This window comes from Octopus bimaculoides, chromosome 13, assembly GCF_001194135.2.
Source record: "Octopus bimaculoides isolate UCB-OBI-ISO-001 chromosome 13, ASM119413v2, whole genome shotgun sequence".
NCBI classification, from domain to species: domain Eukaryota; kingdom Metazoa; phylum Mollusca; class Cephalopoda; order Octopoda; family Octopodidae; genus Octopus; species Octopus bimaculoides.
In genome coordinates, this window is record NC_068993.1 from 55,758,309 (window position 1) to 55,784,866 (window position 26,558).

At 36.7% G+C, this 26,558-nt stretch overlaps 1 protein-coding gene across 2 annotated transcripts in view; it reads left to right on the plus strand.

The window, feature by feature from the left end:
* The window catches only part of LOC106881552 (E3 ubiquitin-protein ligase MIB1), a 136,932-nt gene that overhangs the window by 6,625 nt on the left and 103,749 nt on the right, over positions 1 to 26,558 (plus strand). For both annotated transcript variants that reach the window (XM_014931984.2, XM_014931985.2), the window contains exons 2-12: positions 10,312 to 10,483; positions 11,856 to 12,000; positions 12,913 to 13,002; positions 13,748 to 13,814; positions 17,993 to 18,135; positions 19,241 to 19,317; positions 20,054 to 20,240; positions 21,109 to 21,256; positions 22,804 to 22,937; positions 23,691 to 23,798; positions 23,929 to 24,126. In XM_014931984.2, coding sequence (XP_014787470.1) covers positions 10,312 to 10,483; positions 11,856 to 12,000; positions 12,913 to 13,002; positions 13,748 to 13,814; positions 17,993 to 18,135; positions 19,241 to 19,317; positions 20,054 to 20,240; positions 21,109 to 21,256; positions 22,804 to 22,937; positions 23,691 to 23,798; positions 23,929 to 24,126 — 1,469 coding nt within the window. The remainder of the gene's footprint in view (positions 1 to 10,311; positions 10,484 to 11,855; positions 12,001 to 12,912; positions 13,003 to 13,747; positions 13,815 to 17,992; positions 18,136 to 19,240; positions 19,318 to 20,053; positions 20,241 to 21,108; positions 21,257 to 22,803; positions 22,938 to 23,690; positions 23,799 to 23,928; positions 24,127 to 26,558) is intronic.

Here is a 26,558-nt window from a genome sequence, read left to right on the forward strand (position 1 = left end):
ACACAAACACGTCTACACACTTACCCTATTACCCACGTACATCCATAAGTACATACGTGCATACTCACATACATACATATATGCATATATACATACATGTGTATAGGCATGCACACATGCATACGCATGTACACAGATGCATACGCGCACACATGTACACACATACATACATACATACATACACATGTACATGTATATCATGAACTAACTATTACTTTCTCAGATGCAGCACAGAATTTTGTCAGTGAACAGGTCGCGGTCTCAAAGCGACGAAAATATTTTGACAAATTAAATTTAAATGTTGAAGTGTATCTAACGGATTTTGTGTGTTATTTTAAATGGCTTATAAACACCTTCCACGCTGCAATTGTATATATATATATATATATATTACATTAACAAGACTGTTATTTCATTTATTTCGACATTACCCGTAGTGGGGGACGGTGGTAGTGGTAGTGACAGTAGTAATAGCGGCAGGAGTAGACATGATGTGGTAGAAGTAAGATTGATTTTGGTGATGGTGATGATAACAGATGTTGATGGGGGTGTTGGTGATGATTGTTGTTATTTAGCATCAGGCCAGTTTTGACCAAGCACATCTGTGATTATAGGCATTTAGGCTGTGCCCATCCCATCTTTCCAGGCACACTGTACTTGGGGACCTCATTATGCAATTTAATCATGTTTCGTTTTAAGACATTAAAATGTGATTTGACATAATTTTGTCAGTTCTGGAAAGAGAAAGATGACTGGCAAAGTTGATTCTAACAGTCTGGTACTCTGTCGTTATGACGACGAGGATTCCAGTTGATCTGATCAACGGAACGCCCTGCTTGTGAACTTAATGTACACTCCGTCTACACATGTACCCTTAATGTAGTTTCCAGGGAGATTCAGCGTGACACAGTGTGACAAAGTTGCCCTTTTGAAATACAGGTACTACTCATTTTTGCTTGCTGAGTGGACTGGAACAGTGTGAAATAAAGTGTCTTGCTGAAGGACACAATGCATTGCTGGGAATTGAACTCATGACCTTATGATCATGAGCCAAATGCCCTAACCACTAGGCCACATGCTTTCATGATTTTAACAGTATTTGTTTAATAATAATTAAATCATTTCCAATTTGGGTACAATTTGAGGAGAGGGAATTTGTTGATACCATTGATATCAGTCTTTGACTGGTACTTATTTTATCAACCCTGAAAAGATGAAAGGCAAAGGTTGGCCTTGGCAGAATTTGAATTCAGAATGTAAAGAGTTGGGAGAAATCCCACGGAGCATTTCTTTGGCACCCTAACAATTCTGTTAGATCACCACTCTTGAAATAATGGTTGAAAAAGTGGTTGGCATTAGGAAGGGCACCTGGCTGTAAAAACCATGCCAAAACAGACCTCGCTGGTGTTGGTGCTACATAAAAGCACTTGGTCCACTCTGTGAAGTGGTTGGTGTTAGGAAGGGCATCCAGCTGTAAAAACCATGCCAAATCAGACTGGAACCTGGTGCAGTATTCTGGCAAACCGTCCAACCCTTGCCAGCATGGAAAATGGACGTTAAATGATGAAGATGATGATGTACAAGGCTAGCAATTTTAAGGGGAAGGGTTAAGGCCATTTGTCTCAAAAGGATGAGAAGTGAAGTTGACCTGGACAGGATTTGAAAGCAGAACATAAATAGCTGGGATAAATGCTGCAAGCCATTTTTCTTGACATTTTAAGGATTCTTGCCAGCTTGCTGGACCCATTCATTATTTATAAAACATACTACAAAAGGGATTATCAGACATGATGGAGATTTACTTATATTTATATGTGTGTGTGTGTGTGTGTGTGTGTGTGTGTGTGTATGCTTGAGAAGACCTGTTGAGTCAAGTGAAATCATTGTCGTGGCCAATGCCAGTACTGCCTGACTGGCACATAATAAAGCACCATTCAAGCATGGTTGATGTCAGTGTCACCTGACTGGCCCCCATGCCAGTGGCATGTAAAAAGCCCCCACTACACTATTGGAGTGGTTGGCGTTAGGAAGGGCATCCAGCTGTAAAATCCTTACCAGATCAGACTGGAGCCTAGTGGAAAAGTGGACATCAATAAATGATGAAATGAAATGAGTTGAATAGTTATATTTATTTGATACAAAGATATTGCAATGCACATCTACAGATGATGGTGGTGGAGAAATAAGAAACAGCAATACAGAATACTTAATTTTAACTAGAATTGAACCTTCACCTTATGCTTTACATTGAACATTAATACAGAATGTGGTGGTGGTGGTGGTGGGTGTTTTTTTTCATGCTTACTATGGAGAATACTAAACTTGAATTTTATTTAAACTTTTGCCCTATACCTAACATCGACAAACAAATAACTAGCTGTAATCCAAAGGGAGAAAAATGTCAACTATTCTACCAGATGGAAAACAGAAAAGGAAAATGATGTCATGTAAATGATTACTAATGAGTCTAAAATTATTTAATGTAGTAATGATGCAAAATTAACATATTTCCTATGAATCCACTGTGGTTGATCCACACGATCTGTATATTACTGGCTTTGCTTTTATGCAGGACACTGCATATGTATGAGAGTGCGCGAGTGCAGAGAGAGAGAGAAAGCGAAGGAGGGGAGTAAATGAAGAGGTTTTAATTCTCTGCAGAGATATAGTCACACTGTTAATACTTATATTGGGCTTTGTTTGTTTGTTTTTTTTTGTTTTTTTTTCCCATTCTTTCTTTGTAATTGATTCTGAAATGCATCCAGAGTTGATAATGATAGTGTTACAGACAATTTTTGCATTTTAGGGCTTAGCATTAACTTAGACCGATAAAAACCAAAACTATAAGTCGTTTTTGTATTTTTAATTAGATAATATTTTTAAGAATTAAAAGGGTTGAGTGTTAGAGAGATTCTTCAAATCTATGTAGATTGAGTGTCATTTGGCCTCTGGCTGTTACCAAAGCTTTTCCACCCTGTGTAAATGTGCCTATTTTCTCAGTCCTTTTGTTTTTTCAGGGCCAGGGTTTTAGCCAGATAACTGATGGATAAACAGGCTGAAAAGAACCAGTGATGTCTGTTGATGTCTAGAATATTTCATTGCTGCATAAACTCCACATTCTACACTATCAGCATCTGTCGCTGATACACATGTCACCAATCACACTGCACATTTGTAATATGATCACCACCCAGCAAAATAAAGCAGCTAACATACTTTACACAACAGAAAGAGGCTAAAATATCTCCAGAAACAATAAACCAAACCCCACAACAAAGCAAAACTGAGTTTACAAGACATCCCTGTATCATCTTTGAAATAACCTTACTCTATAGATTTAGGGATTCAGTACAGTACCCAGTGTAAGCAATGGCTACATTAAAGACAGTGGAACACCTGATTTTCTAAGTGGGGGAACTATAACTTAAGTGTATTTGATGTGCAAGTGTAGTTTGCAGTAGGAACAGCCTCGGAATAATTACAATAGATTGTTCTAATGGCTTGTTTGGTTTTCCTAGGTAGTGAAATTATTGTTTAACCATTTAGTATTGATTATTCTGTCAAATGTAATGTTTATTTATTTATGATGCATGATTAATTCAAAACAACATAAATAAATAAACATTACATTTGCAGTGAAACACAGGGGTTGATGTAATTGACTAGTCCCCTCCTCCAAAATTTCAGACCTTGTACCTTTAGTAGAAAGAATTATTATTATTATTATTATTATTATTATTATTATTATTATTAAAGAATTGGTGGTTTGTTAAATTTAATTCCTTGCCATATCCAGTTGTCTGTTTAAGTTTCTGTATTCAATCTGCTATAGTTGATTTTGTCACTCATCCTTCTGGGATCAATAAGTACCAGTCATGTACTTGGTTTGATCTAATCAAGTGTACCCATCCCAAAAATTTTGGTCTTATGCCTAAGTTAGCAATTATTATTGTTATAAAGATGATAAAGTGACAGAAATTGTAGCACACCAGACTAAATTCCAAACATTGTTAAGATTTGCTCCAAACATTCTGAGTTCAATCTTACCAGAATCAAATCTGCCTCTCATTTTTTAGGGTTGATGATGTATGTGTGCAATGTTCACTTTGTTCATGTAGGCCTATGTTTCTATGCAGATTCAGTTTTGGTTTGTTGTTTCTGGTGCTATTTTAGTCTTTCTGTTGTGTAAAGTATGTGCAGTATTGGTTATGTTATCTTGTTGCTTCATGATTATGTTTCATATGTGCAGTATAGTAGGTGTTATGTGTTCCAATGTCGGAGGGTGCTTGTGTCAAATGTGCAATCTGTATTGCATTAATGTGTTGCAACTACATAGAATGTGAGTTCTAGTGCCAGGAGTCCGTTATATAAAAGTATGTGTTGTGTTTATTGGATGATGGTTGCATAGGCTGTTTGTTGTGGTCATGCCGGAGATAGTATCACTTTAAGACTGAAGTGGTTATATTGTGGACACTATCAATTTACATTAGTAGTGGTGGTGGTGGTGGTGGTGGTGATGTTAGAAACTGTCATTTCAAGCTATAAAATGAGATCATGTTGAAGACATTACTATTTTAGATGGGAGTGATCATAATGGGAACACTATCATCATAAATTGCTGTTGAGGGCCTTACCATTTTTGAATTGGTTGAAGTTATGTTGGGGTCACTGCTACTTTAGATTGTTGTATTTATATTAGAGACTTTGCCTTTTAAACTGTTATTAGGGTCATGGTAGGAAGCAAAATGATTATATTAATTTTTTAGGATGGTGGTAGTGATTGTTTATATTGATGGTCATTAAGAATAATATAATTCTTGGAAAGGAGTGCTTAACACACTTGAAAAAAAAAATGGAATATATTGTTTATAATGGTTTCAGATTTTGGTACAAGGCCAGCGCCCCCCCCCCCGTGCTTAACTGGTACTTAATTTATTGATTGATCCTGAAAGGATGAAAGGCAAAGTTGACCTTGGCAGAATTTGATCTTAGAATGTAAAGATGGAGAAAATGCTGCTAAGCGTTTCCTCCACCATGCTAACGATTCTGTTAGCTTGTTGCCTTTTTGTTTGTAAAAGGAATATATCCTGTGACAGCAGGAAGTGAATTGGCAGAGTCATTTGTGCATTAGATAGAATGCTTTGTGGTATTTGTTTTAGTTCTCTGCAGTCTGAGTTCAAAACCATGCCAAGTTCAACTTTTCCTTTCATTCTTTTGTGATTGATATAGTAACAGTCCAGATTAGTGGATTGGCAAACTTCTGAGAGTGTAGGATGGGTTACTTTATGGTATCTGTTCTAGCTCTGATGGCAAAGCCTGCTATGATACTGGTACCAAACTTTATTAAGCCTCTGCCTTTCCTTTGGACAACTGGGAAGAGGGAAGACTTGACTGCTGATCTTCCATGAAAAGCCTTTTGTAGGCCTGCACCTTTGATAGGAACTTTGTAAGGTGCATGTTCATTGATCTCACAAAACCTCCTGAGGTCCCAGTGACAGGAGGAATAGCAGCGATGCTTATTAACTGGTTTTAGGCAATGTTTTGAGAGAAGCAGGGAATGGTTGTAGTCATGGCAAAAGACAAAGACAGTGATGTCATAACATGATGGTGATTCACTCAATGTGGACTCTTGGTACATGGAGAATATCTTCTGAGGGATTGATTTTTGTCCCCTGTGTTTGGATGCACGTAATATGTGTTGAAAGATGGACACTTTTAAGCTTCTGTCTCCTACAAATCCTAAAAATCTTTGTAATAAGATAAGTTTGTGTGTTGTGAGATGAGGTGAAATCTAATATTTAGATAGGAGCCTTCTCTGAAAATGTGGAGTGAGATAGAGACAAAGCCAAGCTATCTTCACCCATTGATAACAATTTGATAAATCTGGAGAGGTTAAAATATGAGAATAAAATGACAGGGAAGTTGTGTTTTAGCCTTGGGTCAACCCTAACTGGGTCAACCCTAACTGGGTCAACCCTTGGGTCAACCCTTGGGTCAACCCTTGGGTCAACCCTAACTGAATAAATCTTTTTCTTATGTACAGTAAAACCAGGACTTCATTATCCAACATGTACTTTTTTTAAGATGGTAGGATCTGGTTTGGCTACTGTTTCTAGCATATGAAGCAACCATGTAGAAGCTCTCTTGTTGCTTAATAATGATTGAAGTAGAGGTGATAGGTGTAGTTTGTCAGATGAATCATAGTAAAGTGGGTGCTAGCTTACTTGATAAGGCGAACCAAATAATTTGAATTAAAATTATACCCTTAATCATGAGAACAATCATTTTCTAAATGACTAATTGTGGTCAATAACTAACTAAATAAATAAATAAAGAAAGAAAGAAAGAGCAGGAAAAACAACCCCATCAAATTTTTATTCATCAAAATTAATTAAATGCTGTTTGTAGGGTAAGATGAATAGTTATGTAGCCAGGTTGTCTGTCATAAGGAGTAACTTTGTGCTCAGTTTTGTTAACTTTATTGAAGTGAGTGGGTGAATGACATCAGGAAATAATGACTAAATCTTAATCCCCATTTGCTTGCATTAAGCAGCAATATCATAATAAAGCAAGTATTAGAAACAAAAAGTACAGAAAAAAAAAAGGAAAAAAGAATTGTAAAGAAACTTCCCAGTCATAGAAAATACAAATCAAGTTTGTTTGCCAGTTGAGCTGGATGTGCTGGTTAACCTCTCCTAAACTTCCCACACCTGTTCTATTATGTTAATCCTTCCACACACTTTCAGTACACAATAGAAGGCTGTATAGACTTCTCTGGTTCTTCTCCTGTACCTTCCCTTAATCTCACCCTTCAAACATTACAATTCACACCACCAAGGCTACTATAATAACTAATTTCATAATCACTGCTACCACCTTCTTCGAACTGTCCACCCACCCACCACCACCACCACCGATACAATCAAATCCCCTTAACCACCTTTTATCACAGTCATTGCTACCTGTGGTCACTCAGCCTGCTAGAAATAGCAACCAAATTGCACCCAACAATTTTTTAAGTTGGAAGGACAACTTATGCTTATAAAACTATGTTGATCATGACTGGAATCCCTTTGATTATAGGTTTGCTCAATCAAGCTGACCTGGGGCTTGATAAAAGATAGGTCTAGATTATCCAATGTGTCCTTCCATTTTTTAAGATGGTACAGTGTGCTATGTGAGAGAAATTTGGCTGCTATTTCTAGCAGGTCAAGCAACCATATAGAAGCTTCTTCATAGCAGTGTTCCAGTATAATGCTGATGTGTCTAGTTAGTTTTAATTAGTTAGACATGTAGCTGTAAGGGCTGCAGCTGTGAACTGTGTTCATTGTATATCTTGGCATTTTTGAATCTGAATATTTTTATTTATTGTGTATTCGATATACGAGTGCAGCTGTGTGTGTGTGTGTGTGTGTGTGTGTGTGTGTGTGTGTGTGTTTATGTCTATGTGCACTTTCAAGTCAATTTAGTTTATTCTTGCACATAGTCCCCCAAAAGATTAAATTACAGTGAATTAAGTCACACAAAATAACACATTGCAGATGCCTGCAGTTGGCATTACATGCAAAGATAATGACAAGTCATCTTTTTTTTTTTTAAATTAAAAAATGTTAACAAAAGCACTTAAGAAGCTCACTTTTCAGCCATGTGTCTGGCCTTGGGTTCAGTCTCACTGTGTGGCACCTTGGACAAGTTCTTTTATCATGTTCCTGGGCTGACCATAGGCTTGTGAATGCAGTTAATAGATGGAAACTGTGTGGAAGCCCATTGTGTGTGTGTGTGTTTGTGTTGGCATTTGTCCTACCCTCACTGCTTGATGACTGGTGTTGTTTTGTTTATGTCCCCATAACTTAGCAGTTAAGCAAAAGTGACCAATAGAATAAGTTCCAGACTTAGAAATAAGTAGCGGGGTCTGTTTGATTAACTAAACCGTTCAAGGTGGTGTCCAAGCATGACCACAGTCCAATGAATGAAACAAGTAAAAGATAAAAGATGTATTTTGTTTAGATGTGTGGTTGTAACGCTAGCACTGTTTCCGGTCACTTATTTCCAACAAATAGGAGTTACTTCTCATAGTTGTGTATGTTCAACCTGCCGTGTTGCCTGACCCAAGGACAACCTTTATACAACAAACCTAAGATTAAAGCCATGACTGTTTCATATTATTTTTAGATATAGTATAATCATGACCATATTATCTAAATGTGTCCTTTGGTTTTTTTTTTTTTTTATTGCAGGATGTGATTTCGAACAGGTTGGCTTGCAGTCTTTTATGTTGTTTAGTATGGTTGTGAAAGAGAGAATCGATATGACACTGGAGTAGACTTGATTTTACTGTATAGTAATATTCTTTTCTACTCTAGGCACAAGGCCTGAAATTTTGGGGGAGGGGGCCAGTCGATTAGATCGACCCCAGTACACAACTGATAATTTATTGATACCGAAAGGATGAAAGACAAAGTAGACCTTGGTGGGATTTGAACTCAGAATGTAAAGACAGACGAAATACCGTTAAGTATTTCGCCCGGCATGCTAACATTTCTATCAGCTCACCACTTTACTATATAGTAATATTGGTTTCAAATTTTGGTGCAAGATAGCAATTATGAGGAGGAGGTGTAAGTTGATTACATTGACATCAGTCAGGGCTGGATTAAGACCCATAGAGACCCCGAGGACTCAAAAGGGTTTTGGTGCCCTTAAGCACATGTAAATGGTTCAAAATGTCAACAAAAATAATTCAAAATGTAAACGATAATAAATCATATATATTTTTATTTTTTCAAAATGAAACAAAACTAACAGTAAGATGGAAAATAATGTTTATTTTTGTATACTTCCATTTTATTTATATTTGAGAAGTTTTCTCCTTCGTTTTTTTTCTTCTTAATTGCAAAGTGTTTGATGATATTGTTAAAATTAATTTTACATAAAACTTCTGCTTCTATGCTTAGTAGAGATAAGGCATTACGATTATTATTTTAGCAAGTTTAAAGTGATTTCTTTTGTGCCGTAAATCATTTTCATTTCTGTGGTGCTCCCGTCCCTTGATACCCTAAGCACGTGCTTATTTTGCTTAATGGGTTAATCCAGCACTGACCCCAGTCTTCAACTGGTATGTCTTTTATTGTACCCAAGAGGATGAAATGCAAAGTTGACCTTGGTGGGATTTGAACTCAGAATGTAAATATGGACGAAATGCTGAAAAATATTTTGCTCAATATGCTAATGATTCTGCCAGCTCACTGCATTATGTAGGGTTAGTAATATTAGTAATGTCTTAATACTACATTGCAAAATGAGAACTGGCTATACCTGAGCTGATTGCAAGGTAACAAGTGGCTATATTTAATTCAAACAGATATTGATAGAGGCAAGTAGAATAATGACTGTGGAGATGTTATCTGGAACATGGCACATTATCTGTAGAAATGTTTGAACTGTTATCTTTGAGATTAATATTGTACCTTTAATCATTCACCCACTAATAGGTGCAGATGTGGCTGCATGGTAAGAAGCTTGCTTCTCAACTACATAGTTCCGAATTTAGTCCCACTGCATGGTACCTTGGGCAAGTGTCTTCTACTATAACCTCAGGCTGACTAAATCCTTGTGATTGTATTTCGTAGATGGAAACTGAAAGAAGCCTGTCATTTGTGTGCATGTATGTGTCTTTGTGTGTGTGCTTGTATGTGTCTTTGTGTGTGTGCTTGTATATGTGTGTTTGTGTCTGCGTTTGTCCCCCACCACCCTTTGACAACTAGTGTTGGTGCATTCATGTCTTCATAGCCTAGCGGTTCAGCAAAAGAGAGACCGATATAAGTACTAGGCTTAAAAAAAAAGTGGAGGGGTTGATTCATTCGACTAAAGATTCTTCAAGGCAGTGCCTCAGCATGGCCGCAGTCTAATGACTGAAACAAGTTTAAAGATAAGGGATAATGTCAGTTTTAAATGTTGGGGTGGGGAACAAGTAGATAATGAATAAGTAGATAATGTTGGCAATAGTAATGGATGGTAGCAAGAGGGAAGGGAAATCCTGCGGGCTGGACATGTGATGGTAGTAATTGGTAGCAACAACAGAAATGTGGCTGTCATGGATAGCAAGGAAAGAAGGTGTGGACATGCAACGGTTGTGGATAGTTTAAAGCGCTGGATTGGATACTGGCCACCACTTCGCATGTTCATAAAACTCAATGTGTCTTAGCCTCTACTGATTTGACTTATCTGTTGTTTCAGGGGTTCTCTGCATCAACAAAAGATGGACTAGTAATGTATTGGTGTTGATTGGTGTTTATGTTATTTCTTTATCAGGAATCAAACATGACGGGACGATGTGTGATACCTGTAGACAGCAACCAATTTTTGGCATTCGATGGAAGTGTGCGGAATGTGCTAACTATGACTTGTGTTCCCTCTGCTATCATGCAGATAAACACAACATGCGACACAGGTTTTATCGCATCACCACCCCAGGCAGTGAAAGGTAACTATTTATTTGCATTACAGATTGTTGTTATTGTTGTCTACCCCCACCTCTCCCATCTACCTTTTATTTCTTTTAGATGGGTTTTTAGCATGGAGACTGTCAACAGATAATGACTATTGAACTTTGGAAATTATAGTCATACTATGAAGAGTAGAGTTTTCTCTGGCCTGAGTTATTTATATTCATCTTGTACCTACCATGAGGACACACTTTCATTTCTCTCTCTCTCTCTCCAGTTGGGGAAGTCATGTATCTCCATTTCAGCAAGACACCCATTCTTGTCACTCTCGGATATTTTCACCTCCCTCAAGACTGTACCCCATTCAGTTGAGGGGTCTTGTCTTGCTAGTTACTTAGTGACCTCTCCACAGTGGCAGGACCACAAAAAGGCATCCAGTGTATATTGTAAAGTGATTGGTGTTAGGAAGAGCATCCAGCTATAGAAAACATGCAAAGGTAGAAACCAAAGCTCATTACCATTGCCTGGCTTGTTGGTTGCTCTTGATTCATCCAACCCATGCTAGCATGGAAAACAGACATTAAACAATGATGATGATGTGTGTGTGTGTCTACACAGTATAAGGAAGAGAGGTTACATATGAGTAGGAAAGGTTGACATCATTGGTAAAAAAACTATTTGTTGTGAAATTAACTGGGTGTCTGAACTGTTGATAAAAGGCAATCTTGTGAGCTCAAAGTAGTTCTTGTGTCGGCTTGGTTCAGCTGTCCTTGGGTTGTTGGAGAAAGCTGTATGTGGATTGATGATCTCATGTCTGATCTGTTGTCTGTCACTGTTCTGTCTGTTGTGACTACCACTGTGGCTATGACCACCACAAGCACTACATTGCAACTTGATACAGCATTTCTTGGCTGTATGGCTCTGCTAACTTTGGGCTGGGCTGCTTGCCTGCTACTGCTACTACTAATAAAATCCAGTTGTTAAGCTGCCCCATGATGCTCTTTCTTAACAGTAACATCCAGTAATATGTCAGTGTCCTCAGTCACTGATGGATTAGAAAAATGATGATTTAGGTATATTTGTTGATGAAGTAGATGCACTAGGTGATTTATCTGAAAAGCCGATGCAGATATATCTATAGATTCCAATGTGTTTTGGCAGAGGAACAACTGTTATATCAGTTCAATGGTTCAAAAGGTGATGATGTAGGCATGTCTGATGATGCTAGCCTGTCTAGTTAAAGAGGTGGTGACAAAATCAAACTGCTAATTTGAAGATCAATGTTTGATCATTGGGACACCATCATTAGCTTCATATACACACACACACACACACACACACACACACACACTATACTCTTATTGAAATGTAAATGATAAATTTTTTACTTTTCTTTTCCTTTCATTACAGAGTCATGTTAGAACCACGAAGGAAAAGCAAGAAAGTTACAGCTCGAGGTATTTTCCCCGGTGCAAGGGTAATGCGTGGTGTTGATTGGCAGTGGGAAGACCAAGATGGTGGTAGCACTCGGCGAGGAAAAGTCACAGAGATACAAGTTTGTTTTAATTAATTTTCTCTATACTGTTATGTTTTTATCTTTTGGTCTAAGGAGAGAAGCTATTGACTATAGTCTCTCTGGCAAGGTAATAGAGTGTCTAAGATCAGAATGGATCGAATGTATATTTAGGTCCTCATGGGTCATAAGTCCTGAAAGCCATCAAGCAGCATCTTTTGAACTCATTTTAAATTAGAGTTGATTGTATACAAGGTTGGTGAAATAACAAAGCTGAAACAGTAGCTTGTCTCATCAGTTTTCAGTTATTTTTGCTTGCTTCCCTCATTTACAGGCTGAAATCATTAATTGCTGATCAAATTGTCATTGTGGTGGTATGTTTATGAATATGTGGCTATGGATTTTTGCCTTTTTTTCTCTGTGTTATGATGAATCACCGCAGAGAAAGATACATTTTACAATCCCATCCATTTCTCAGCATTGATGTAGAAGTAGTGTTACATTGTTTTATTTTGCTAACTTGGTAGGCTGAGGCCATGAGAGCTACAAATATTTAAGCCAGTAGTACATGGCAGATTAGGCTCATCAAACCAATATGGTTTCAATGGAGAATATGCTGAGACCTTTGTCCTGCAATGGACTGAACATAGGCAATCGAATCCAATCCAGTACATTGGACAATTAGGCAGAGGAGTTACAGTTCATGTCCTCTCACCAGTACTGTACTGTATTTGGTTGCTATTTCTAACACCTTCCGTGACTATGCAGAGGCTCCAGCATTGGCTTGTTGGTTTGATAATGTTTATGAGGCTGAGACAAACAAAATAATGTTCCTTGCATGTGCTGAACAATGGCTATAGGGAGGTTTGAATAATTAATCATGTATTTTGTAGTCCATTGCCTTAATACTTATTTATACTTTACTTTAACATATTCACATTTACCTGTGTGCAGGACTGGAGTGCTGCCAGCCCAAGAAGTGCTGCATATGTGTTATGGGATAATGGTGCAAAGAATCTTTACCGAGTTGGCTTTGAGGGTATGGTGAGTATTACTTTTTCAGATTTATGGAGTGAGTAATTCTTTTGAAGTTTATATAGTGAGTATCAGTTGTTTTTAGGTTCATACAGTCAATGTTTCTTTTGAGTTCATAAAAGGAATATTCCTTCTGAGGGTATGAGGAATAACACCTTTGTAGATTATGATGTATTTCTTTTGAGGGTATGGCGACTATATTTTGAGGCTAATAATCTTGAAGATACGAGAATAATGTTTTTGAAGTTTGTAGAGTATGGTTTCAATATATTCAACTGGTACTTAATTAATTGACCCTGAAAGGCAAAGTCAACCCCGGTGGAATTTGAACTCAGAACGTAAGGATGGACAAAATACCGCTAAGCATTTCATCCAGCATGCTAACGATTCTGCCAGCTCGCTGCCTTAATAATGATAATAATAATGAGGATGATGAATTAGCAGAATTATGAGAGCATCAAACAAAGTATCATGGAACATTCCTTCTGATCCTTTACATTCTGATTTCAGATCCCATCAAGGTCAACTTTGCTTTCATCCTTCTAAGGTTGATAAAATAAAGCATCAGTCAAATCTTGGGGTTGGTGGTATCCCCCTCAAAATTATTATTGTTGTTCCTAAATCAGAAACGATTATTATTGATGTTATTATTGATATTTGCCCTGATGACTACAAGGTTTTATGTCTCCATAAGTTTCACACTTTTTCTATCTAGAACTAAATCATTATTAATATTTTTCTGTTTCACTTTCAGGCTGATTTAAAGGTGATGAATGATGCTAAAGGTGGTTCCTTTTATCGAGACCATTTACCTCTTTTAGGTATGACATTTTATGAATTCTTTTTGACTCGTCACATGTTATTTGTGGGAGTATTTCTTTTGTTTTTTAATATTCTAACCCTGTAATATTGAGATTACACTGTAATATTGAGATTACACTGTCATATGTGATGCTTATTTCTTCATATTCTTTTGAATATTTATGGCATAAATTTTGATAAATAAGCAAATGAATGAGATACTTAATGTTGCATGAAAAACATTGTTAATAAATTGAAATTTCCTTATTTGAAGAAAGAAAGGAAAAAAAAAAACCTAGTGGCAGTTATTAGTGACATTCAAACAACGAGGGGAGATAATTGTAAGAAATTTGGAATTAATCTTGCAAAGTTAATTTTTAGGTTCAGGAGAAAGTCTTATATTTGTCTGCAGGCAATGTATGAATATAAAACATTGTAGGCATACTCTGTGATAAGTTAGATATGCCCTGGTTGGGAAGTCCTGGAAGTAGTTCTGTACAGTTGCTGTGATGGTGTCAGGTCTGCCCACTAAGCCTTTCTTGTCAGTTGGTCCATTTAAAAGAACTGTTTGTTAACAAGGGCTATCCAGTCAACTATATTTCTCGTTTTGAGCCTCTGTTAAAGTCTAAGTAATCAATATTTTGCAGATGGAAAGGTTGAGTTGGCAATAGGATTGAAGCATTGGACTAAATCATCATCATTATCATTTAACATTCGTTGTCCATGATGGCATGGGTTGGACGGTTTGACCAGAGCTGGGGAGCTGCACCAGACTGCAGTCTTATTTGGCATGGTTTCTACAGCTGGATGTCCTTCCTAATGCCAACCACTTTACAGAGTGTGCTGGGTTCTTTTACATGGCACTGCATGGGTGCTTTTATGTGGTACCTTACGGGTGCTTTTATGTGGTACCTTACGGGTGCTTTTATGTGGCATGACATGGGTGCTTTTATGCGGCACAGCATAGGTGCTTTTACGTGACACTGCATGGGTGCTTTTATGTGGCTCAGCTTGGGTACTTTTATGTGGCACCACCACAAGTGCTTTACACCACCAGAGATGGTCTTAACACTTCTGCTGTGGAGTACGGGTCTTACGTTGACCCCAGTGATTAACTGGTGCTTATTATATCAACCCTGAAAGGACGAAAGGCAAAGGGGGGCCCCAGTGGCTTTTGAACTCAGAATGTAAAGACAAACGAAATTAATAACAATCTTAATATTGATTTCAAATTTTGGCATAAGGCCAACAATTTGGATGGGGGCAGATAGTTGATACTGTTGACCCCTTTATTTGACTGGTACTTTAATTAGCCTTGAAAGGATGAAAGCCAAATTAACCTTGGCTTAATTAATACTAATAATTAATACTAATTAATATTAATACTAATTTAATAATAATAATGGTTTCAAATTTTGATGCAAGGCCTGACATTTTGAGGGGACAGGGTTATCTGATACAGTTGGTCAAATTACTTCACTGATACTTTATCTTATTGGTCCCATAAAGAACATTGAGTCAGAAGAAATATCACAAAGCATTTTTCTGATGGTCTAACTATTCTACCAGGTCTTTACTTTAATAATGATAATGATGATTATACTAATAATGGTTTCTAAAACTGGCATTCAGCCACATAGTTGTAGCAGGGTTGACATAATGAATTTAAAAAGGTCCTTCTATTTGATTGGTCCTTAGTTTATTGTTTGGAGGGATGAAAGACAAAGTCAACATTGTAGTATTTTAACTCTGAACATAGAAAGCACTTAATTCAGTATGATTCTCTTTCTGCCAAACAATAATCTTGTTAATGGTAATTATAGGACTTTCAGTTTAGTTTGCAATGATTATGAGGATAAATTGCTGATAGATTTGCTTAGATAATAAACATGTGCTTTGCTAAATGTTTGTTATTCGTGTCTTACATGATAGATTAAAATTTGTTGTTGTATGAAATATTCTTCTGTTGTCATAACTGCAGCAGTAGCAGCAGCAACAACAACAGCAGCAGCAAAATGTTTGTCTGTAGCCAGAGGCAATGAAAATGAGCAGATATAGCTGATGGGATTATTGGTAGGCAACTTAACAACACACACTTAGACAAAACATAAAATACCTTGATGTGTTTAGTAACAATGACCTAATTTGACTTCTTAGTACGATGTTGATCTGTTTTGGAGCTCATCACGGTCCAGCAATGTAAAATGATAGTAGATGTTGTTTTTATACAGTCCAAGGTTAGCTCTCTTATCAAGCAGATCTTTGGCACATAGGTTGTCAACCGAATGATTAGGTGCAACCCACAGATCCATAACGCTATTATACTACATCTCCATCTAGTTGAAAATCGTACTGCATATTTTAATATGCAGTGGTCTAGTGTATGTGATGCAGTATTCCAATCTGGACATGTAATCTCTTCACTGTCTAGTCTGTTTTGCATGTCTGGAGATTCTGGTGGTGGCCATATTGGAGACAGATAATGTGTAGATTGTTTAGCACAGCTTGTGTGGTAAAGTTCAGTTATATTTAATCTAGATCAATGGTTGTCAACCATGTTTTGCCCATGGGCCCCTTTGATTTCTATTTTACCCAAGTGGACCCTCATAACCATTCCACATTTAAAAAAAATCCTATTTTTATAATTAGATATTATTAGGAATTGTATCAAAAATATTGTTAAAATATTTTGTGTGTATTGTAGAAGTATAACTAATTTATTGTACATAAATTTTAACAACAAAATCTTTTATGGACCCTGCTTGAACTCCACTGATCTAGATGAATGTTTGGTAGAGAATATGGGTAGCAAGTGATAAAGAGTGTATTAAATGCATAGCTTGAAAATGCAAGGGTTGATCACTATTTTGTCATCAGGTTGTTCTTGGATTAAATGGATTGTATCCAGGAGCTCCAATCAGCTCTATTAACACAAACTTAAAATATGGAGGTAAGCAGTCAAATAGATGAGCTGATCAATGTTTCTAGCCAAAAGAGATGTTATCTTAAGATTTCAAATATGTGGGTCCTCATTTTAACAACAGTAAGGTGATTTGGTGATTACACTGGGGGTTTTGTCTGTTTTATTGAGCAGGTTGTGTAACAATGTTGAATATTCATTGAAGGATTACTCTATACTTTGCTGAATGTTGAGAATAAATGCTTCGGTGGGATTGGAAGTGCTGTTGGATAATTTTTAGTGGTAAGATGTAACTGTGAAAGGAATATAACCCTTTAGCATTCAAACCAGCCATGCCCATCCCAGATATTCTGTTTGTTCAGACTGGCCAGGTCCAACTTCTCACACCTACCCTACATTGTCATTCTAAAAGTAAACAATTACATCATTGAAATCTTGAAGCTACAATATAGTTCATGATTAATTCCAAACAATGTGAATAAATAAGCATTACATTTGATAGAGTAATCTGAATACTAAAGGGTTTAAGGCATGGCTGCATCAAGATTTGTATCAATTCATCATCATCATTCTCGTCATCATCAACTTTGTCGTCATCATCATTTGATATCCGTTGTTCATGCTGGCATGGGTTGGATGGTTTGACCAGGGGAGCTGCACCAGACTCTAGTCTGATTTGGCATGGATCCTTCTCAGTGGAAGATGAAAAAAATAGTACCAATAATATACTTGAATAAGGAGGCTTTGCGGCATTTTGTCTATCTTTATGTTCTGAGTTCAAATTCCGCTGAGGTTGACTTTGCCTTTCATCCTTTCGGGGGTCAATAAATTAAGTACCAGTTGCATACTGAGGTTAATCCAATTGACTGACCCCCCCCCCACACAAAAAAAATTCAGGCCTTGTGCCTAGAGGAGAAAAGAATAATATACTATAATAAAAAGTTGATGTTGTCTTGTAATTTGGGAGTTAGTACCTACTCTCCCCTAATTTTTGATAAAAATGTAAGTGTTGACCTCTTCACCTTATTCGTTTTTTGGGGACAATTTTTCAGAAATTTGCATTTGAATATATGATCTGTTTGAACAAGTATTTGTTTTTGTACTTAGATACTCTTGCTACCATTTGCTACTTAATTAGAGTAAGAGGAGTACTTGTTTTGATTTAGACTCTGAAGAATGACTGTATCAAGGTTTGAACTCTTGACCTATTGGTTAAATATTTCAGCTCCTTCATCTTACAGCCATCGACTTTATATAATATCTGTTATTCACTTTTAGGTGTAACAGGCGAACCCTCTCTTGGCTCCCGGTCAGGAGTTGGTGGTCTTGCTATCAATGATTTGGTCAATGTTGATCTAGATCTGGAGATAGTTCAGTCGCTACAGCATGGTCACGGTGGATGGACAGATGGAATGTTTGAGGTAAGTTTTCTTTTCAAATATCATCCTTATCATCTCTGTCACTTAGAATTATCATCTTTATTTCTGCTCCTGTGAAGGCACATGGCCTAGTGGTTAGGGTGTTGTACTCATGATTGCTAGATAGTGGGTTCAATTCCCGGACTGAGTGGTGTGTTGTGTTCATGAGCAAAGCACTTCATTTCACATTGCTCCAGTCCACTCAGCTGTAAATGGGTCATCCTGCAACAGACTAGCCTTTTGATCAAGGGGAAATGTTGGCCTGCCTGCCTAGCCAGTGGGGTGGCATCATTTAAAAACTAAAACGAGGCAAAGTGTGTTGGGACCAGTGATGTATAATAACATCCAGTAATCTGTTTGATCACGGGATCATATGATTTCTGCTCCTCAGCTCATTTTTCTTTTCTACATCTTGTATCTCATTGATTATGTACAGATATTTATTGATAGTGACAGTAGATGTCTGCTGTTCACATTGACAATATGTATTGTTATTATTCGCAGTAGCAATACATCTATAGTTGTTAACAGGAGTTATAAGGGACTTGGGTGTTGGCTTATAAAAACTATATACATACATACACTTTGTGTGTAGGCATGGCTGTGTGGTTAAGAAGTTTACTTTACAACAATGAAGATCTAGGTTTGATCCAATTCCATACAATTTGGGCAAATATCTTCCGTTATAGCCTCAAGTAGACCAATATTTCGTGAATGGAATTTGGTAGATAAAAACTCTGCAGGAACATGTTATGTATGTATGTACATTCTTGACACAATGCTGCAGGTTGCAAAAAAAATGTTCCTGTGCACATGAGAAATTCAACAAATAGATATTGAAAAATAAATATCAGATTGAAATAAGTTCTGGGGTAGATATGATGGACTAAATCCTTGAAGCTGCTGCCCTAGTGTTCACCACAGTCCAATAACTGAAGCCAGGGAATAAACAAATGAAAACAACAAACTTCTGATAATATTATTGTTATATTTTGTGAAGCTCGCTTGGTAAATGTTAGTGTTACATTTATTTGATCAAAAAGATTCCCAGATTTTGCTGTAATTTAATCTTTGTATTTTTGCATTGATTCTTATTTTGCCTTTTCAGTGTCTGGGAACCACAGGAACTGTGATTGGTATTGATGAAGACAGAGATATTGTTGTGTCATATCCCAGTGGTAATCGGTAAGATTTACATTGACATTTGGTAATACGATGGTGACTTTGTGACACAATGACAACATCATGACTTTGGACTGGGTTGTGACATAGTGACTTTGTAGCACGGTAGTGCCATTTCTGATATGATAGTATGGTAGCGACATTGTGACATGGAGGTTTTGTAACATGAGTGAGATTGCTGATTGAGAAGAAGGTCTGTGGCGGTGGGAGAGACTAACAATAATTAAGATACGACACTTACAGAATGAAATAACGACAGCTTCCATTACCTATGTGACTTAATCAGCAATGGAGGTGGATGTTGTGAAAGATAGTTGTCAGACTAAAGGTAGAGTGAGAAAGGTTCAGGGATCTATTACCTCTGCTGGTAACAAAGGGATGACAGTATACGTTGAGAGGTAATTTACCATAATGACCATCTACTTCACATCGTAGCTTCTCTCACTGCCTGGCTCACACCATCAGTGTTTACCCTATTTACTTCCCTTTTCTCTTTCAACTTGTGCTCTGCTTTGCTCTACCATTCAGTACATACAGTATGAGACACCCTTTTTTTGTAAACTCAGTATGATTCTGACCAATTCTCTCTTTTCACTTAGTGTTTTAGTATATATATATGTGTGTGTGTGTGTGTGTGTGTGTGTGTGTGTGTGTGTGTGTGTGTTTAGAATTCAAAACGTACACAATTACAATTCCTACATTACCACTGTGTATAGAGTTTCGTGGATTTCATTTTCAGGTGGACATTTAATCCAGCTGTTTTGACAAAGGTTACTCCAACAGCTAATACTGCATCTACATCAACTGAAAATACATCAACAAACTCTCCATTTGCTGTTGGAGACCTTGTACAAATTTGTAGTGATGTGGAACGCCTGAAGCAGCTACAACGTGGACATGGTGAATGGGCTGAAGCTATGTTACCTGTAAGTCTCTTTCTATTATAGTCTTTCTCACAACTGATTTCAAATGTATCCACTCACTTGAGATTATTAAAAAAAATTTTTATGTCAAGACAACAATACTGTTCATGCCTGGACATTAACACCTCTATGTCTAGGTATGAACAGCATCCAGTAATGATAGTGATGCTGTATCTGGACAGTAGTGCTGCCATGTCTGGATACAGCACCACTGCATTAAAAAGTTTATTTCACAACTGAGTGCTTTCATGTTTGATTTCTCTGTACATCTACTTGGTTTAAATGTTTTGTATCATAGCCTTGGATTGACCAAAGCTTTGTGACTGAATTTGAAGAAGTTCATTGGAAGAATATTTCTTCTTTTTGGGTAGCACACTTCATCCCTCACCTGGTGTTTAGGTGCCTTTATCAGAGACCATTCAGTTGCAAGTATTTGGGCTAGGTTAGGTCTTGGGTTTAAACTAACTGCTTCTTTTCCTCTTGTCTATTACAGAAGCCCTGAAAAATATAATGAGCACTGCCTAAAAAGCAGTCATAGATAACGCTGTTGTCACAGATATGGTCATATATATATATACATATACACACACACACACACGCTCGCATATACATGCATACATACACATATATGGGAGGTATTGGTACATTGGTATCTAGAAGACTCAAAGAGTAGCAGGTGATGCTAAGTAAGTGCTATGGACAGACCATAGTTAAACTCTTGTTTTGATAATGATATGAATATCACTATCGAACCAAGAGTACATACACACACACATATATATATATATATCTATTGTCCTATGTAATCTGTGTATAATATTGGTGATACTGTGAATTAATAATGAAATATTTTTGTATTTGTTGTGAACAGACTCTTGGTAAAGTAGGATGTGTTCAACAAATTTACCACGATAGTGACTTAAAAGTAGAAGTTTGTAGTACTTGTTGGACATATAACCCTTCGGCTGTTACAAAAGTTGCTTCAGCAGACGGTACTGCCGTACCACATTCTTCTGGAGGTCAGTTTACCAAGTTTGTTTATTACTTTTTGCTTTCACCTTGTATTTTGCATACCACAAAGAAAGAGGGGACAGTACCCATTTATACTAAATTTTCTAATTCTTCCCCACAAAAAAAAAAAAGAATTCCGCTGATTTGTTTATCATTTTCTCATTTGCTTTGATTTCTTCTCTTCCCTCTTTCTCTGATTATTTTATCTCTCTTTCTTCCTTTTTTCTCAGATTATCTCTCTCTTTCCATCTCTGATTATTTCATCTCTCTTTTTCCTTAGTCTCTTCCATATTCTTTATTCTTGCATACTCCATCATCTTGCTCCAAGGGTAAACTCTCACAAGTTTTGCTCCCTATTATCTTTTATCTTTTACTTGTTTCGGTCATTAGACTGTGGCCATGCTGGAGCATTTCATTTATTAGTCTACATCCTCCAAATACAATCAATTGTATTTGGTTCTGTGAAAATTTCACTTTGTTCCAGTACACTCAGCTGAAAATGAATTCCAGCAATAGCTGGTGAGTTACTCCTATGATAGACTGACATTCTGTTCAGAGAGGAGTTTTATAATCTCAGTTACTTATACATCAACAAAACCTGTTTAAGCTCTGGCCTTATGAATCCTTAGGACTCGTAACAGACCTAAGCTGTGATTGCAGAAGAAAGTGAAGCTATAAGGTACATTTTCTTGGAGTGATGAATTGAATAATGAATTATTAATTGCTGCAAAAAGATCACAGAAAGGTACTTATTTTAGTTGCATAAATAAAATAGAAATTTGCTTGAACTTCCTTCAGATTGAAATTATTTCACAACAAAACAATTACACTAACAAAGAACATATGTTGAATGCAAGATGAAGTTTGATGATTGAAATTTTATTTCCAAATTTGTGAATTTTGCACAAATAAACCATACAGAAAAATTATCTTGAACGGGAATACTTGTAACAAAGATGACCTCACATATCACAACAGATTGGATCCTATTGATATTCTTACTTTGCAATATGGCTGAACCATTTACCCCAAGGTGCCAGAGATTGTAGCAACAGTGGTAATGAGAAGTGTACTATGAGCTGGAAAGTGAAGAATATAAACAGTTGAAATGTATTCTTAGTGAAATATTTTAAGAAAAGAACATTTTAGTTATAAAATTTCTATTGCAAGACAGACCAAACTTGACTTGTATTACAGTACCAGTTTCTCCCCTCACACCTCTGAACTTCAGAATTCCCTTCCACAGTTTTTTTTTCCTCTTCAATGTGACCTCCAGTCTTTTAAGTCTAATGTACATCGTCACCTATTGACTTCTGTCTAGCGTCCATTTTATTCTAGTAGCTCTTATGTTTTCAGTGGTCTAAGGACTTTGTAACGAGCGAATGCTTTAAAAAAAAAAGAAAGACATTTGCAAGTACAACTTTGGCCAGGAAAGAGAAGAGCTTTTAGATATATATATATATATATATATATATATATATGTATAATTTTGGGTCATCTGAGTTGGCAGTGCTATAAATCTCTTTCTTAATCTAGAAATATTTTTGTTTTTCAGAACGTTTGAGCGCCCTGTTGAAAAAATTGTTTGAAAGCCATGTATCTGGAGATGTGAATGAAGAATTAGTGAAGGCTGCCGCGAATGGTGATGCTGCTAAAGTAGAAGAAATTCTTCAACGACCTGAAGCTGAGGTAATGTATTTACTTGTCACTTCATTCATCAGTTGCTGCTTTCATTTCTATTAAAATTTAATTTTTCTTTCTATCTGTCAATTCTTGAAATATGTTGTAAATGTATTTGCTAGATTTTTCAAAATACAGACATGTACTTAAGATGTGGAAGTGTCTGGTGTGGTTGGAGTATCATTACTAGCTGTTTATATATTTTAGTAAAACATCTTTCTCATCACAATGTCATTGTTATTATTACTCATAACAATAAGGCGGAAGGCTGGCAGAATCATTATTCTTTTATGCTTTTACTTGTTTTGTCATTTGACTGGCCATGCTGGAGCACTGCCTTTAGTTGAACAAATCGACCCCAGGACTTATTCTTTGTAAGCTTAGTACTTATTCTATCGGTCTCTTTTGCCAAGATGCTAAGTTACAGGAACGTAAACACACCAACAATTGTTGTCAAGCGATGGTGGGGAGACAAACACCAACACACAAACACATACATACACTCATACACACACATATATACATATACCAATATTTGAATCCTTGTTTATAGAATGAGATCTACTCTCTCTCTTTCCCTCTCCATTCTAGGTTCAAAGCTCTCCAGAGTTGACTTTACCTTACATTTCTTCATTATCTATAAAATAAATACCAGTCATATGTTAAGGTTGAATCTGTTGTTTGTACACTACTCTTTTAAATTTGTGGTCTTGTATCAGTGTAAGGACTCATTATTATCAATGATATTGTCATTAATTACAGGTGAATGGAGTTTTTGCTGGTCATACAGCATTACAGGCAGCTTCTCAGAATGGCCATATGGAAGTAATCAAAACTTTAATGAAGAACTCATTGGATCATGAAATAGAGGTGAGACAACTGTTTTCATAGATATTTCTAGTGTTAACAACAGTCTTAATTTTAGTTTAAAGGTTTTGTCTTCTGTTAAATGCACCACAAGTAAATTAAATGTGTTTTCTTAATTATTTCTGATTGGTAGGATAAGGACGGAGATCGAGCTGTACACCATGCAGCTTTTGGAGACGAACCAGCTGTGATTGAACTCCTGCATAAAGGAGGTTGCGATCTGAATGCGCGCAACAAACGTCGGCAAACACCACTTCACATTGGCGTCAATAAAGGACACATTGGTGTTGTCAAATGTCTCCTATCTCTAGGGTGTCACCCTAGTCTTCAGGTAAGTGTGTCATATCTTTGATTGTTGCTTCTTACATAATTTTGATTGTTGCACACACATTTAGTTTATCTAAGGAAAGTCCCATTTCTTGAGGCCAGTAATTCTTTGTAATTATTCCCACTGTTAGATGTGTGACCTGCATTACGAAGTGATGGGGAAATAGTTGATGATGTTCTGCATCTGATTACAACAGGGAACTATAATTTGTCATGATTCTTACTGCTAGAATAATTGGTCTTTTGGAAGAGACATGCCAGAGCATTGGTGGTAATATAGGCCGTTAGCTAATTCATAGACTGCTTAGCTCTTCTATAACGTCCATTTATATGTATGTATGTATATATGTGTATGTGTATATATATATATAAAACAAAATAGATTTAAAAAGGGAAAGAGGACATTGTAAAAAAAAAAAAGCATTGTTATCTCCCTTATTTAACACTTTTTTTGTTGTCAACTGAATGAGTTCACAATTAAGAAGTTTAATTAAAATTATTTAATAGTTCCAAAATTTAAGTGCATGTTTATCCAAATGATGATATAACCTTGGTGTTTGGTCAGAAATTTGATCAAATGGTGATGGAGATGGTGGGTACATTGTTGTATGGAAAAAGATTACCTGCTTCTGCTAGTTAATTCTTAAACTTAATAGTAAAGGAAATGTTTATAAATTACTCTTCGTATTTCTATTAAATACAGAAGATAATTTCATTTGTTCCTCTTAGATTAAATCACTTTTCGAACATTAATCCATCGTACATCTTTGAAATATGTCTAGGTTCTTTAAAGAAGTAATGACCTGATATTATTTTCGTTGACTTCTCTTTCTTTTGTCAGAAGTTCATCCCCTCAGATTGTATATTTAGTAAGTGGGCCTTAACTCTTTAGCATTTAAACCAGCTATATCAGGCCCAAATATTCTACCTTGTTTTATGTTCAAACCAGCCAGATTCAACTTCTTACACCTACCCTATAATGTCATTCAAAAAATTAGCAACCATATCACTGAAATCTTGACGCTATGAGATAATGCATGATTAATTCAAAGCAATGTGAATAAATAAGCATTACATTAGACAGAGTAATCTGAATATTAACTAAAAGGTAAAAGAATTTTTGAGGTCTTCCTGAAGTGTTTGTTGCTTTATACTGTAATGTAGATGAGATGTTGGTTTGATGGGTCTCGCAATATCCCTTTCATTGTTGCTTGTAAGCTATTTCATTTCCACCACTAATACTTTACAGCTGTCTCTTTCTCATGATCATTCATTGTAAATGTGAAGATTCAAACCCATGAAAAAGCTCATTAGTTAATGACTATAAAAGGTCTTTTTTTTTTTTTGTTGCATGTCTTAATATGTTTAACTCGTTTGTCAAATTGATATGCATGATATTGTAGAAATCTTTAAATTCCGAGTTTCGATGATTCTCAACCAGAATGCAATGAATTTGTATATGGTGTCACATTGTCTGTACATTAGCTGATGTAGACCTTTATATTCTAATAAAATGGTTTGGTCATGGCTGGATTGTCTTGATCATGGGAGTGCTTAATCACGGTTGGCCAATAGGCCCTCCATCTGTCAAGGCTGATCATACATCTGCTCATGTATTTTTCGAGGAAAACATGCAGTTGTCCATGCACACAAGTCTCTCCACTTCATGGGAAAGGCCTCTGACTTGGGTTGATACATTTGGCACCAGTGTCATTGCAGACATTGCTGTCAGAACACAAAAAGTCACAACCGATACTGTGACCCATTCTAATAGTTTCGGCAATCCACCACCTAAAAATTCATAATTTTTTTATTACCAAAAGATGGAAAGCAAAGTTGGCCTTAGCAGGATTTGAACTCAGATCACAAAGTTGGAACAAACACTGGATGGCATTCTATCCAACACTTTAACCATCCTGCTTATTTGCTAATATTAGGGTTGGCTTGGGTCTAATCTGCTTGTTCACTTCACTCTCTGCATGTATCCATAGTTTCAATATCATACAACTGATATTAATATCACACTGCAATCTTCATAGTTTGCATATCAGTGTAAGAGATATGAGAAGTGGTATGTGTGTGTGTGTGTGTGCAGGCACAGGCATGGCTGTGTGGTAAGAAGCTTGCTTCCCAACCTCATGTTTCTGGGTTCAGTCCTGCTGCATGGCACCTTGGACAAGTGTCTTCTACTATAGCCTTGGGCTGACGGAAGTCTTGTGAATGGATTTGGTAGATGGAAACTGAAAGAAGCCCATCGTATATATATATATATATATTTATATATATTCTGAGTGGTTGGCGTTAGGAAGGGCATCCAGCTGTAGAAACTCTGCCAAATTAGATTGAAGCCTGGTGTTGCCATCCGGTTTCACCAGTCCTCAATCAAATCGTCCAACCCATGCTAGCATGGAAAGCGGACGTTAAACGATGATGATG